This window comes from Nycticebus coucang, chromosome 11, assembly GCF_027406575.1.
Source record: "Nycticebus coucang isolate mNycCou1 chromosome 11, mNycCou1.pri, whole genome shotgun sequence".
Taxonomy (NCBI): Eukaryota; Metazoa; Chordata; class Mammalia; order Primates; family Lorisidae; genus Nycticebus; species Nycticebus coucang.
In genome coordinates, this window is record NC_069790.1 from 67,492,203 (window position 1) to 67,507,139 (window position 14,937).

General features: G+C 34.4%; 1 protein-coding gene across 2 annotated transcripts in view; it reads left to right on the forward strand.

The window, feature by feature from the left end:
* The window catches only part of SEMA3A (semaphorin 3A), a 514,403-nt gene that overhangs the window by 367,815 nt on the left and 131,651 nt on the right, over positions 1 to 14,937 (forward strand). For both annotated transcript variants that reach the window (XM_053553821.1, XM_053553819.1), the window contains one exon: positions 9,924 to 10,043. In XM_053553821.1, the coding sequence (XP_053409796.1) occupies positions 9,924 to 10,043 (120 nt within the window). The remainder of the gene's footprint in view (positions 1 to 9,923; positions 10,044 to 14,937) is intronic.

The following is a 14,937-nucleotide window of genomic DNA, read 5'->3' on the forward strand; positions in this document are numbered from 1 at the left end:
GGAAAAAGTGTCTTCCTCTGCATGTGAGCATGCTGTACCTATTACAGATTATTCAGGTTCTCTCATCTAGGTTTCCTATCCTATGATACCACTCATTGTATGTGCAGATGTCACCTGTCCCTCTTCCCACTGCCTGATAGGAAGAGCACAAGAAATGCTGGTAATCTGGCTACTGCTCCTTTTGTGGGTAATAAAGTTCTTTATATGTGACCAAGATCCAATACCTTCTGCCAGTGTCCTTGGGAACATGGCAGGCTAATTTATTATCTTATGAGTAATGTCAAGGTCCGGATCCTTCACAATTTTGACAACATCGATTATTATTATTTTTTTTTTTGGACATTCTAGATGATCCCACAAATAAAAGACTATGCTCCATTTATTCATTTTTAAATAAGTCCCATGATGAAATTTGATGACACTTCAATTATATAGATCCCTGATTTTCAAAGAAAGCCAGGCAAAAATCGTATCTTTTTTAAAGTCACAGAAATGAGTATAGATTTTCACATGTCTGTTCCTGTGTGTATACATGTGTGTATTTCTGCTCGGAAGTAAATATCGCACAAGCCAAACTGAATGATTACGATGAAATTCAGCATTTGGAAGTAATAACAGTCAACCTAACACATAATCGAGCTTAATATAGACCTGAAATTGTCCTAAATGCATTTCTTATGTTAATTCAATTAGGTGACTCATATTTTGTTACAAGGAAACATTTTTTTCAAAATATTTGAAAAACCAATTGTGTGTGTTAAGTAGAAGTTACACAACAAATAAAACTTTGCCCTTACATTTATTCTAGAAATTAGGCTTTATACTTCAATGGTTTATGAATAAAACAAAATAACTTTGTATTTATTATTATGACTAAATTGTCATGAACCAAGTCCCATATATATGAACTTAGTTTTTTTGAAGTCTTCTAGGTTCAGAATAAAAATTTACATGAATTTTAAATGTTTATTTGCAAAGTAGGGCTGTTTCAGAAGATTTGGGATGTCAGACTTATTCTCCTTTTTATTGGAAAGTTTAATGGTACCTTTCAGTGGCTGAGACGTAGGTCAAATATTTGGTATTGGTTAACAAATGATATTTACATTTGATTGGACATCATAACTCACCCATGCATCAATGTACATACTTTTAGAATATGGTAAGTATGCTGTACTCTGGAAGGGTCATTATCATGACTTGGACAGTTCCTCTGGGAAAAGAATTTGGGCCAGTGTCTTCTGATTTCATAGTTAGCAAGTTGATCCAAGTCCCACAGATACGTAATTCTTAACATTTATCTTTGGTAATCTGTTTCTTAGGGTGCTTGATAATCTTTATAAATGGAATTCTACTCATTTCTGCAGTAAACTGACCATTATACTGTATATTTAACATGAATTGAGAATATTTTCCTTAGATATGCTTTCTCTCAAGACAAATATGTAGCAGTTAACTTTTGACCGCTTCTCTTTAATTTGCCTTAGAAACACTAAAAAAATCATTTTTAGCAATTAAAGAATGATCTCTTTATGTCCATAGGACATCATGAAAATTTCCCAAATTGCTGTTTGTATTACTTAATTTTAATATATATCTGGAAACATTTGAATAGTGGAAAGGAAAGCAGAGTACAACAATTATGGTATCTCTAAAAACTTGATAGTATTCCTGGAGACTGAGAATCTTAACATTATTTTTGGCTTTAAGTGCATAAAATTTTGAAGTTTTTAATTATTAGGTGCTGCAAATACTGTACTATCTATACTGTTAGTAATACTGGTATTCAGTGTAGATCACAGCATGCAGATGTGTGTGCATTTACGTGTGTTATATGGATTCAATGATAAAACATAGGGTGTATTTTACTATTATGCTTGAAATAATACCAAAATTAATACAATCTGTTGATTCTAGAATTTAATATGTATTTCTAAAACAGAAACCAATGACACATAGAAGTAAATAAAATTATTAATTAATGACCGTGAGCATGTGCATATGTTTTCTTAAATCAAATCCATGTTATCTTTCTATCACACATCACAGTGAGCCCCACTCTCTAGTAGTAAGATACATCGTTTTATCAGTTAGGGTTTGTCAGAGACCACCTCTGTCAGGGATATGGAAAGAAGGTTTTATTTTGAGAATTAGACTTTATACTCATGGGAGCTGATGAAGAAATTTATAGAAGGCTATTGCCTCCGAGACAGGTAATGGCCTGAAGTAGTTGTAGATAATGAGAATTGACATTAGGAAAGCAAAGCTGGTTAAAGTGAGAAGAGCAAGCACAAACTGGCAGCCACACAGACAAGTGACTAGTGTCTTGTCTTTCACTACCTCCGACCTTCTTTGGGTGGATTTGGGTGACGTAAAGTGGAACCTGGTGCCCTTTGCATTGGAGCCTCACAAGGATCTGAGTAGGCCTTGCAGAAGCTAAAGAATAAGATTTGGTGGAAACTGGAGCAGCTACAGTCCCAGGTACTGCCGAATGCTAACAAGTGGCCAGCAGCTGAGAACAACCTGGATAGTGTTATGGTTGCAGTTTCATTTATGCCTCCCAAATTTCAAGCAAGTTTTTTACAGCCAAACTTAACCTATAAAAAAGAGAACTCTAGCAAACGTATTTCCATCTCATCTGAGTTATCACAGTGCAATTCTATCACAATGATTGACAAATAATTGCTGTTTTTATTGAGATAGTGTGCCATGGTATTTACCACTTTGATAATAGGAGTGATTATAATTTATACCCCTCCACTGTTAGAAAACTGAAGTTGTATGACATTCTAATGAGTACAATGTAGATTCTCTTTGTCGAAGACATGGACAAAGATTTTGATAAGAGCAATTATAATTTATTGTACTCCAGTATCAAGTAACTGGAATTTTATGATAGTTCTAATGAACAAAATTTAATTTTTCTTTGTAACAGAAAGAGTTACAAGGACTATTGTAACTAGTTTGGACTATGTCAAGAGTTGAGAAGTCATGGAAATATCCAAATCCATAGAGATGGTTGATTATTTTAAGAATAACCAGTTACTTATCAATTAATAAGGGCTAGGCATCATGCTAGTTACTTCACATGGATGTAACCTTAATTCCATTTTTAGTTGAGACTGAAGCCCAGAGATTCTAAGTAACTTTCTGATAGTCACACAGTAAATGGAAGATGCTTAGTAATTCCATTCCATGTCCAAACTTCCTTTAAAACATAAGATTAATATAAGCAACTACCTCCATGTCATTTCTATTTTATCATTAGGACTTTATTCCTTTTGCCTTTGATGTTTTCTTAAATTTTTGAAAGTACCTTTTCTCTTGTAAATACCCTAGACTAGGTAACATAGAAATTAATTTTAAAACTCCAAAGTTCCAAATTTAGATTGTATTCAGAAATTATTTCTACATGTTAATACAAATATGTGTATGTATGTATGTGTACAATACATATATGTGGACATTTAGAAGGATTGTTATGTATGAATGATATTGGAACAAATGTTTAGTAAAAATATTCCAGAAAAAGTGAAATTTATGTAAGTTACTCTTTAATATTTAATTATATACAAAGCAGAAGGTCACAACTTGGCTGATTGGGAACAAAATTATGCTATCATATGTGCTCGGTTTTAGGTAGTGATAAGTTTAATTCCCTTTTGACTAAGCAGCAGGTGTTCTCCAATAATCCACTTATTCCCTGTCTCTTTCATGTTTGTACTACTTTGTCAAGGTTATCATAATAAAGTATTACATATTGGATGGCTTAAACAGAAATTTATTTCTCATGGTGGTGGAGGCTGGAAGTCCAAGGTCAAGGTGTCAGCAGGTTGGTGTTCTCTGAGGCTCCTCTTCTTCCCTTGTCCATTGATGTTCAGTCTCTCGCTGCCCCTTCACATGTCACCCCCTGTGCTCTCATGCTCCTGATGTCTCCCTATTTTCCATTTTTTTTTTCGTATAAATGAAACAGGCAGACTTGATTAGGGTTCACCGTATGGGCCTCATTTTAACTTAGTCATCTCTTTAAAGACCCTGTCTTTGAATACAGTCATATTCCAAGATATCCAGGCTTCAAGGTATAAAGTTATTTTATGACAAAATTCTGCCTATGACAGGGGCTTCTAACTCTACTTTGATAATTCACTAACCCTCAAAGCACTTGACTTATTTTCAGCCTTTTTTATACTGTAAACATTCTTTCTTTCCTGATTTTCCACTTTTAAAGCAACTAACTTTAAGCCACCAAAAAAGAAAAGACAAAGTAAACGTGTAAAATATGCTTAGTCAAATATGCATTCGACTAAATCTGATATGTTGGGATCCATGTTACACACACTTAGCTTGGTTAAAGAGTCTTCAATTATGAAAGGATATGTTAAGAGAACTTTTTACATTATTAACTATTAATATACAACAGTCTTTAGTACTTTGGACATTAAGGACTCCAATGAAAAAATTAACTTTTGATATCAGACAAGGCAGAGGGTCGATGTGCGGTATGTGTGAGGAAAACAAGCATTTCTCTACAATGTAGGATTCATTTTTTTCTTCCCCAAAGATACACCTCAACACAATTAAAGATGCAGTTTATCACTCTTATTTGAGTAATAAGTTATCATATGATAAAAATAAATGTGTTAAATATGTCAAATAATCTTATCCATAATAAATTTCCTTAGACTGTCACTCATCCTATTTCATGTAAATCAGTGACTTGGATGTTTTAAAACAATAAGCACTAACACTCAACAACTTGCATAAAATTGGAAACCACAGAAGATAATTTTTGAAATCAGAGTAAAAGATCATGCATATTAATAGCTTTCCTTGTTTAGCTAAAAACCTAGGTAGATTTTATATATTTCATAATTGTATTCATCAGAATATGGGAAGAAGAAAGATTAGCTGGATGCATGTAATGGACAACAAGAAAATTATGCTAATTATTGGTACAAACATGAAAATTGATTAGATTGATGCTAGGCTATAAAGGAAAATATAAGCCTAAAAGGAGATATCATAAGTTTCTATCAAGGCCCTTTAAACAATAAAAGAGAATCACATTGGTCAACTAAAATCATCTGCATTGCCTATGTGTATAGTCATTTTGACCAAGTTTAAAGGCATCGAGGGATTTGAGAGAAAAAAATGTTTATGGAATGTTGAACAGTATTTCTAAAACTTTAAAACGAATAGTTGATGGACAGACTAAAGCAGTCCTACTGGGCACTTAATTGAAATAAGCATTTAAGAAAAACGCATCGTAAGCCTTGTACAGAGAGTCATCATTTTACATATTGTTTGTCGCTTCGTTCAAGCCACTTTAAACTTTATTTTTCAGTTACCATAGGTTTAATAGCAAAAAAGTTCAATTTACATGCATATGCTGAATAATTATCTATAAGATAATGCCCACTTTTTGTCCGAGTTGAATATGTACATTTTTTAAATATCTCAAATTAATTTTAAAAAGCAATAACATAGAACAGTCACTTAGCTTTATTTTGCCGTTATTCTTCTAAATAGTGAATGTAAGAATGTCTTCCAAAATGGACAGAGCAACCTTCTCCCCATTTCTTCCACTGTTATTTAATAGAATATTCATTTGCTTACACACGCACAGAGACACATAAATATAAAAAGGTATATGTTAAAAAACTCCAAGTCATGTAAGTGCACATGGTTATATCTTAATTTTGTTAGATATGCTTTTTTGACGAAGAGATTTCTAACATCCTTTAGTGAATAGTGAAATATGAGGAAGACATGATTACGGATGATTGAATCACAGCTGTAATAGCACAATGTTAAAAGAAAAAAAAAGACTGAACATTATTGTTGGATAAGTATGGAACAGCTTAAATAGAGGGAGGGATCTAGTGAGTGACAGGAACAATCTCACGGATTACTGCTTTGGCACGAAGATTTTAGTATTCAACTAGCTTGCCAAATACATGGACCAAGGAAAAAGAAAGTCAACAGATTAACTTCAGGAATTAAGCTTATTAATGGGTTTTCATGCAGAAATGTACCCACCCATCATGATAGGAAAAGGTTTCCTTTGCTTTCCCAGCTGCTAGAATATATATTAAAATATTTCTACATAAACTACTAATAGAAGAGAGACTTTATTTTCTTTTAGAATGAATTCTTAATGACCTGAGGCAATTGCTGTACTGTACCCTACCCTCTACCCGTTCATTTTGGACTGATTTATATTTGAACCGGAACAAGTTGTTTGATTTAATCATAAGCTGAATATATTTGAATAGAGATAGTTCATGTTCACAAGTCTTCTCTCCTTTTTTCTCTTCTCTTATTTAGAGTAAAATTTCACTGCTCCATCCATAATTTAAGAGCTTGCAAGGAGGTAATTGGAATTGGAGGTAAATCATACTCTTTTGTAGAAAGTATAATTATTGGAAGTTAGTTAAAAACACCTCAATTCTGTTATAATTTTCATGCATGGAGCAGTTGTTTTGACAGATGGATGGACTTTATTTTTGTAACCGTCCAGGAAAAGTCTGTGTAACACAGTCTAATCCGTGCTACATATCTGCAATGTTTGTTTTTGAATCACTGTGCTTTTGGCTCCTATATCTCTTTCTAGAAGTAGACATTTCCTTCTAAATTTGTTTTTCAATGCTAATATCTTTATGCATAATTCCTCTATTCATTTGCTCTGAAAAGACTAGAAACCATTTGTCAGTGAGAATGATGAATCACTGTTCCTCAGGTGTGGCCTTGGGTTTTACCCACTGTTACTTACCAGCTAATAATTCATAACGCTGTTACTCTGGAGTAAATTTCAGTCAAGTGAGAGGTCAATATGGTTGTCTGAGTCTCGGGAAGCCAACTTGTTCCTAAGCTTGCCTTTGTACGTCAAGTTAAATTCCAAAAAGGATCAAGGTCTGAAAAATGAATTCATTTTGAACTGATTCCACTCTCTTTTTCATTACATTGTAAATCCTCCAGTGCTGAGCAAAACAGAGCAGTAGTTGAAGGCCAAAAATTACATTACATTCTGAGTTTAAGAATCGTCACGGTTCAAGGAAAGGTCAGAAACACTCTTCCTCTGTCTCCCTAGAGCAGAAATGTGTGAAGTGTGTTTCCCTTTTCTGCCACGCTTCCTTGTCTTTAAAGGTATATGCAGGCTGCTTCCAAATAAAATGAATATCCTGTTTTGGAACATTCAAAACCCTTGGCAGCCACAAGCTGGAGAAGGAAGGCAGATGAATGACAGGCTTGTTACTCTTTTATGTAGATTTTCTGTTAAGAACAAATCCTTACTAACGATGTCTCTTTCAAGTTTTTGGTTCTTCTCTGTCCAGTTCTTTTATTATAATTCACTTTCTTCCTCCATTGTTTTCAATAAGTCTCCTCTTAGCTATTTTTAACCAATTTTGAAAGTATTTCCTTCCATTCCTTTGTTTTATTTCTAGCCTATTTATACTCTCTAAGCCCAAGAAATTCCTCTCCAATCTATTTGCATCAACCTTCACTTTCAAAATAATACTGAGCTAGCCCCCGGGGCATGGCAACAGTGCTACCTACAACCTGCTGCCAACTGGGAGAGTTCAGTGGGCAATTGAAGGGAATCTTTCCAGGCCCTAGGCCAATAGGGTGGGTCTAGCTGCTTTGTGACACAGATAGACTCCCATTATCAGCATTCTCAAGGGAACCCTGTGCCAGGTTTCACAGATACTGCCCTGTGATTGGTTTTGTTTGATCAGCTCTGTAGAGGAATTGTCCTATTATAATGGTCCTTCTTTAACAGTTACTAAAGAACAAATTAAAAGTATGATATTCAATGTGGCCCAATTCCATGCTTTTAAGACCCCTGAGAGTTTTTCAGTCCTTAGCTATAATTTGTTAATTTCTTAGAAGGACAGAAGTAGTCTTCAAAAAACTTTCCTAATCAGTTATCCAATCTATGAGATAAAGAACCCTTGAATTCTGCAATATGAAAATCCCTAACAATCGCAGAGATGAAGTGAGCCTTTGTGACAAGGGTTCCTACACATAAAATATTTACTTCCTTTTTTATTGAGAAGTAAGCTGCACTCTCAAATTTCTAGGAGGCACTGAGTTGTTACTGACAGAATTAGAGAATTTGGGTCTGTGGACAAAATTGCATGCATATCTTTAAAGATCTGGCAGGCAAACTGAAACCCTGCTCTTTTCTAAAGTGAGAAAGACACACCTCTGGGTCTGCAACTATCACTTAATAGAATATTTGTTTGCTTCACACACACACTATTTCTTCATTTCAAGTTATGGTACTGAAACTGGTTATATATAATTGTGAACACTGTAACACTGAGTCCACAATCAGGGATGATTACTTTATGTAAAAGCAGAATATGTGGCCACCTACGTGTTTCAAAGTAAAAACTTTACTGAATATGGCTTCTTTGCAAATGAACGAATTTTAAGAGTATAAATAAATCCTTTGGGTAAGACTCATGAATGCCTCGTTTGTAAATGAGTTTATCAGATGTTTCCCTTTCCACAAACCTCTTTTCTCTGCCCAAGCATTCATGTCCTTACCCTCTGGGAGAAGGAGAAACAGTTACAGAATGAAGAGCTTGTTGCTAAGAGTGGTGGCAGTTAAATTGTATTGGTTTCCCAGTTTTACTGAGGATGTACTCTGCTCAAAATGAGACATGGATGGGATCCACATATCCTTCAAGCTAGGAAATTTTTCCTCAGAATGACTTGCAAAATCATTTTAACAGAGTAATTTTACTTACCAGACAGTAGATCTGTATAGCAAAACAATAAAAGAAATTATATGTTTATTATAGTTCCCCCTCAAAATACGCTCCGTATGTTAACACATGGGGAGTCATAACTTGATACTTTTGCATTTTACTTTAAGTTGGCTTAATTCACCTTTAGGAAAATATATGCAAAGGATATCTTCAGAGTCCACTCTAGAAAAGTCAGGGAAATTTAAATATCAATGCAAATGCTGAAGTTTGATTGCCTGCCCCCAATTCCATGGGGGCAAAAGAATTCAGACCACAATGGTCAGGTGCAAACATAGAATACAAATGTCGTGTGGAAATGTACTTCAACTATTGTTAACACCTCAGTTACAAACTCTAACTGGCTACATAAAGTCTTAGGTCACAGAGAATGACTTTGGGAGTACAACTCTCTTGGAAGTGCCAGTATCAACCCAGTCCTCTATTACGTGTGCCATGGCAGTCTTATTTGCACTATAGTCTGCTTTTGATCTTAATCTGCATTTATGGTTATCTATTTGGTTCTTTAAGTGTTTATAGAAAAAAAAGAGTGAGATAAGAAAGTTTCTGACCAATAAAATGATTTTCAGTGCAGTTTTTTTTTTTAGTGTATGACTACTCATTTGGATGTTTTCAAAATCAGTGCTAAACACGTTTAAATTGCATGTTTAAAGAAGATTATATCATCTTTTTTGTTTTCTTTTTCTAAAATGACATGCAAAGCCAATTTTGGAAGGAAAGTTTCACCATCATGTTGTTTAGTTAATTGTTTAATTAATCAGGTTATGTTCTCTTCTCCTCATTTCTGGATAAGTACCTGTGATTATTGGTTATCTAAAACTTTTATCCCATTTTTGTATAAATAAATTAGGAATATTTTTAATAAAAGAGTTATGGAAGGGCATATCAAATGTGCCCCTGCCAGTAGTAAACATTTTATTTTTAAATTCCATGTATGAGCAAAACAACAGAATAATAAATAATTTCTTAAAATTATTGTATGAGCAAAACAACAGAATAATAAATAATTTCTTAAAATTATTGTTGTAAAAGAGATGCCAGAAAGAAAGAAGAGAAAAGAAAGGACGAAATTTGTTGCAACATGCCTAGCACCCAGAGGATACTCAGTCAAGCTGACTGCTAAAACTTGCTGGTTTTCCTTTTGTCTTACAGAAAGAATGTGCTAATTTCATCAAGGTCCTTAAGGCATATAATCAGACTCACTTGTATGCTTGTGGAACTGGGGCTTTTCATCCAATTTGCACCTACATTGAGATTGGACACCATCCTGAGGTAAAGCTGGCTTGTAACAAGTGGTGTTTATCCATGACCCCTTCCTATTCTTGCTAATTTCTGTAGCTCATTCTGCTTCTGAAACCTACTTCAAATTCAGTTGCTGTTATTAATTTTAATCTGTGAATGCAAAAAGAATGAGAGCGTCAGTCGACAATAACTATGACACAGGAGGAAAGAAGGAAGAAAGCATTTGTTTTCACCCTGAATGACAGAGTCCAATCCATTTTGCATGTGCAGCAGATGTCAGCAGGCTGCATGGGTGCTGTTTTCTCCTTCATTCAAATATTGCCAGCTTTCCCCTCCATTTCCATCCTCCCAGCCTGAAGTGTCTGCCGCCCAGTTGTTTCTTCTGCCGAGGGGTTAAGGAAGGATTCCATACATGGGCGCAGTGACATGATCTCACATGTGACTCAAATTATTAACCTTTGTTTCCTGGCTCAGCTTTGCTTTCTTAACCTCTATTTATGGTTGTGATTTTGCTGATATAGAGAAGAATAAAACAGAAATAATTTTATTCATCTACTGCTTCTAAAAGATGTTTTAGTGAGAAACATTAGTGTGAAGGGAAACCTAAGCAAAAGATTAAATAAAGGAAATGTTGCTAATGTTGAAAGTACTTTGGTGAATTGGGCTTATAAATAGCCTTCAAGTATAAACTCTTACATAATTTTTGGCACAAAATCCTGAAGAGAACAAAAGCTTTCATATGGTGAGAAAACCATTTGTGACAGATTTTTTTTTTTAATTGGAATTCAGAAGTACTAACAAATAACGGATGTTGTCCCAAGGTATTTCTGGAATCCTAAAGATAAAATAGAACATACACATTAGTTATTTCTTTATAACTTAAACTTTTGGCTTTCTCTGTGTAAAATTCTTAAGGTGCCCTAAAATGATGCAAATGTGTCTTTTGAGCCAATGGATTAGAAATTTAAAAAAGTGTGTTTCGTACCTTTTTTGTATAAGAAGTCACCTTAGAGGCTATGTGGTTTCTAGATTGAGCACAATTGTTTTTTACTATCAATACATGTGAGAAGATTACGGTATTTTCTCCAAGGTCTCACCAGTGTAGGCACCTGCCCCTGTCAGCCGATGCCCCTGCCACACCTTCCTCCTCCTCTTCCGTATGAGAACATGCATGAATTGTTTTTGCTGACATACTTAAGAGTTGTAAGTAAAAAGTAAATTTACAAAAGACTGTACTATTTAAATTGCTTGTTTTATGTAGATGAAATCAGGAGTAAGTTGGAATTTTAATTGGAATTCAGAAGTACTAACACATACTCATGGTCTTGGAGACGTTGTACATTTAGTTTATTGTGTTCTATGGTTTAGTCATTCTCTCCCTGCTGTCTGCTCAGTTATTTCCTATATTAGTAACTCAAGTGTCCTAAAATTTGGGCTCAGAGTTATTGTCCAGCTTTTCTGAATTTTGAAGATAGCCCTAGGGATCTCCGGTCACATCATACTGCGCTTTTTACATTTGTCAGGGATCATACTACACATGATTGTCAATGGGGTTAGCACAGATTAGCGGAAAATACGTGGACTTTAGTATCACATCAGGCTTCAGATCTAGATCTTGTTCTGTAACCTTCTGTGGAGCATTAGAAAAGGTGATTATCCTTTCTGAGACTCTGTCTTATAATATGCAAAACAAACTAAACCCATTTGATCATCTTGTTCATATTCTTTAAGTGAGAGGTTGACTGATTACATTTGCCTTCTGCCCCTCCTAGAAGGGTATCATTCCTTGAATTTTTTTTTTTTCCTCGATATAAACTCAAGAAGTTTTAAAGCTATCATTAAAAGCATATCCTCTGATCTCGGGGGGATTTTATCCAACCTCAATTTCATACTAACTGCTTGATCCAGTGCAAATCATTTATTTTCTCTGCATGTATGTTTTCTGACTTAGAAAGCCAATAAAAATGATCTCTAGCCCATACAGTTGTGCGAGTTAAGCATTGTCTAATAAGTAATAGGTGCTGAAAAAGTAAAAGATGTTAGAAAATATAAATATTTTAAAATAGAAATCTATATCATGTTAAATATAAATCTTCATTTCAGGCTAAAAGCCATTGCTGTTTTGCTTGCTGGTAATTGTCACCTAGCCTTTTAAGTGTTTCACACTTCATTAGAGGTTGTGAATTATGGCAGTGAGCTAGCTCTCTTGGTTGGTGGGTGATTCTGCACTTAATTTTCAGCATTTAAAAATTTTTTACTTACACGATGTTGATGGTCATTTAAATTAAAATATTATGTGTTATTTCTGTATTTTTATCTATTTTCCCAGAATGTTTATATTATTTTTCCTTTCTGAAGTTGCTATTTAACAGAATTCATAGCATATTCTTTCTTCTACTCATCAACTGCTCATTTCTGCCTTGTGGGTGGGCAGGTAGGGGCATGAAGAGATTCTGGAGCCAGATAGATCCTCCACGAAAATAACAAATAAATAAATTTCTTCTCTGAGCTCTTTAGGGTGAGAGAATGAAGTGAGACTCTGAAACTCAGAGCCCTTGAGAGAGGTCCTCCTTCAGATGCTCATTGATTTTTATTTGCTTGACAAATGTAGACCAAGAAATACTGTTTCAGACTGTTTAGGAGGTTAGAAGGAAGACGATTATGCAGTTACCTGGGGAATTTGGAGTAGTCTAGACAGTCAATCTAGGAAATTCTGGGAAAGATATTATCCTATAGTTTGTCTAGACTATATCTAATTTAATTTTCAATATTTAAGCTGCCTTAAGAGAAGAGGAATCTGCTTTAAATTTATCTGTACTGATACTTAAAACACTACCCTTGTATTTAAGCAGTTTTATTTGCTGGTGAAGTTGAGAAAAAGAGTATATGCTTCATATTGTTAGGAAAAGAAGGACAGTAATAAAAAAAGGATTAGAAGAGTAAGAAATATAATAGCAAGGAAGGAAGAGGCCAGGATCATTAGGTTAGAGTCATAAGCTCGCACGAATATGTCAACTCTTATTTACAGTGTTTCTTTTCAGATAAAGAACTCATTTTTTCCCCTAAATTTTAGTTTAGAAGTTGCATGTATACTTTGCTGTTACCTGCCACATACTGCAAGACATAATGAAATTGAAGTTTTCCTTTAAAATTTTGTCCAGTCTTTGCATATTAAAAATAATTTCATCATAGAGAAAAGGACATATTACTTTTGGATTTTATCAAAACTTTTAAGGAAACATTTTTTTTTTTCAGTGTTCTTCCTTCAAACTAACTTGTATTACATTGTGTTCCCAAGAACATCGAAACTCCCATTGTTGAAAAATGATATATGGACTCACATTCTAGCTTGCAGATTGCCATACAAGTAAAGACATAACTGTTGAAGCAAGTGAAGGCTCCCTTTATCAGTTAATATCTTTGGATCTTACTGGGTAGAAATCAATAGATTCTTTTAAGAAATAACACAACAGTTTGCAAAAATAACCTGCAATTTAGCCTTATGCAAATAAGACTCTTTTACTCTCTTAGAATCTTAGTAGCCATACACTTAACAACCAGGATAGAATCTGAAAAACATGTCCTTAGGTGATTTCATCACTGTGGTAATATCATCGAGTGTCCTTATACAAACCTAGATGGTATAGCCTACTGCACACTTCTATAAGTTATAGTCTATTGCTCCTAGGCTACAAAACTGTACAGCATTGTTACTGAGTACTGAATATTGTAGGTAATTGTAACATAATTATAAGTATTAAGTATCTAAACATATCTAAACAGAGAAAAGATAATACAATATACTAAGGCATTACAATGCTTAATATGAGACTAGGCAATAGCAAGTCTTTTAGACCCACTCTGACCTAATAAACCATTAACCTATTTGATGTCCATCATTGACCAAAATGCCCTTAGACACATGACAGTATTTAGACTACTGAATAGTGTTTTCCAAAATATATTTTTACTGTATTGTGAATGCCTTTGGCCATGCACAGTATGTCATTGATTGCTGTATTAAACAGATTTTCTGTTTACTGTGGTACATTTGGGAATTGGTAGACATATTAATTAACTCCAGTTCTGTAAGATGTGTGTCAATCAATTCTTGAGTATCTGCTAATAACATTTGAGACTGAAGATGACTGCCAGTAAGGTTACATACTTCATATACATATGTGTGTGTTTATCGTAAAACGCATGCAGAGTTTGTGGAAAAAATGACTCAGAGCTAGAGTACAGATGAGTTTTGAGTTAAACTCTCAGCATCCATGCCATTCAAATGAAAAATGTAAGTCATGCCTAAGAGGCAGAATATTCCCAAATGGCCAAAGGGGCCTCTTCTATGTGCAGGCAGGAAATCTGAAGAAAGTGGGACCCAGGTGAGAACTGGAAAGTATTAACTTTACAAATACTCTCATAAGATCATGATCTCAAGTTATGATAAAACCGAAGGGACATCTGAAATGTAGTGAGGCTTAATGGCTATCTCTAAGGTTATTTCTCCAAAGACAACTAATATATGTACATATAAAATAAAATATTTTGTTTCATTCTTTCCTTCCACCAAGAATAGGAAGGTGCTTTTATGCAGAACTTTGGATCAAATACTGTTAGTAACAGGCCCCAAGAACAAAATATTATTTATGCAATAGGTGGTGCTCTGTTCAGGAATTTTTACCTCATATATCTGATCTGACCTCTTTTAATTGAGTTATCTCTCTCAATTTATTATGCTATTTCATGAAGCACATGTTTATTTTTCTTTTCTTTCTTTCTTTTCTTTTCTTTTTTTTTTTTTTTTTTTTGAGACAGAGCCTCAAGCTATCACCCTGGGTAGAGTGCTGTAGCATTACAGCTCACAGCAACTTCCAACTCCTGCGCTTAAGCGATTCTCTTGCCTTAGCCTCCCAAGTAGCTG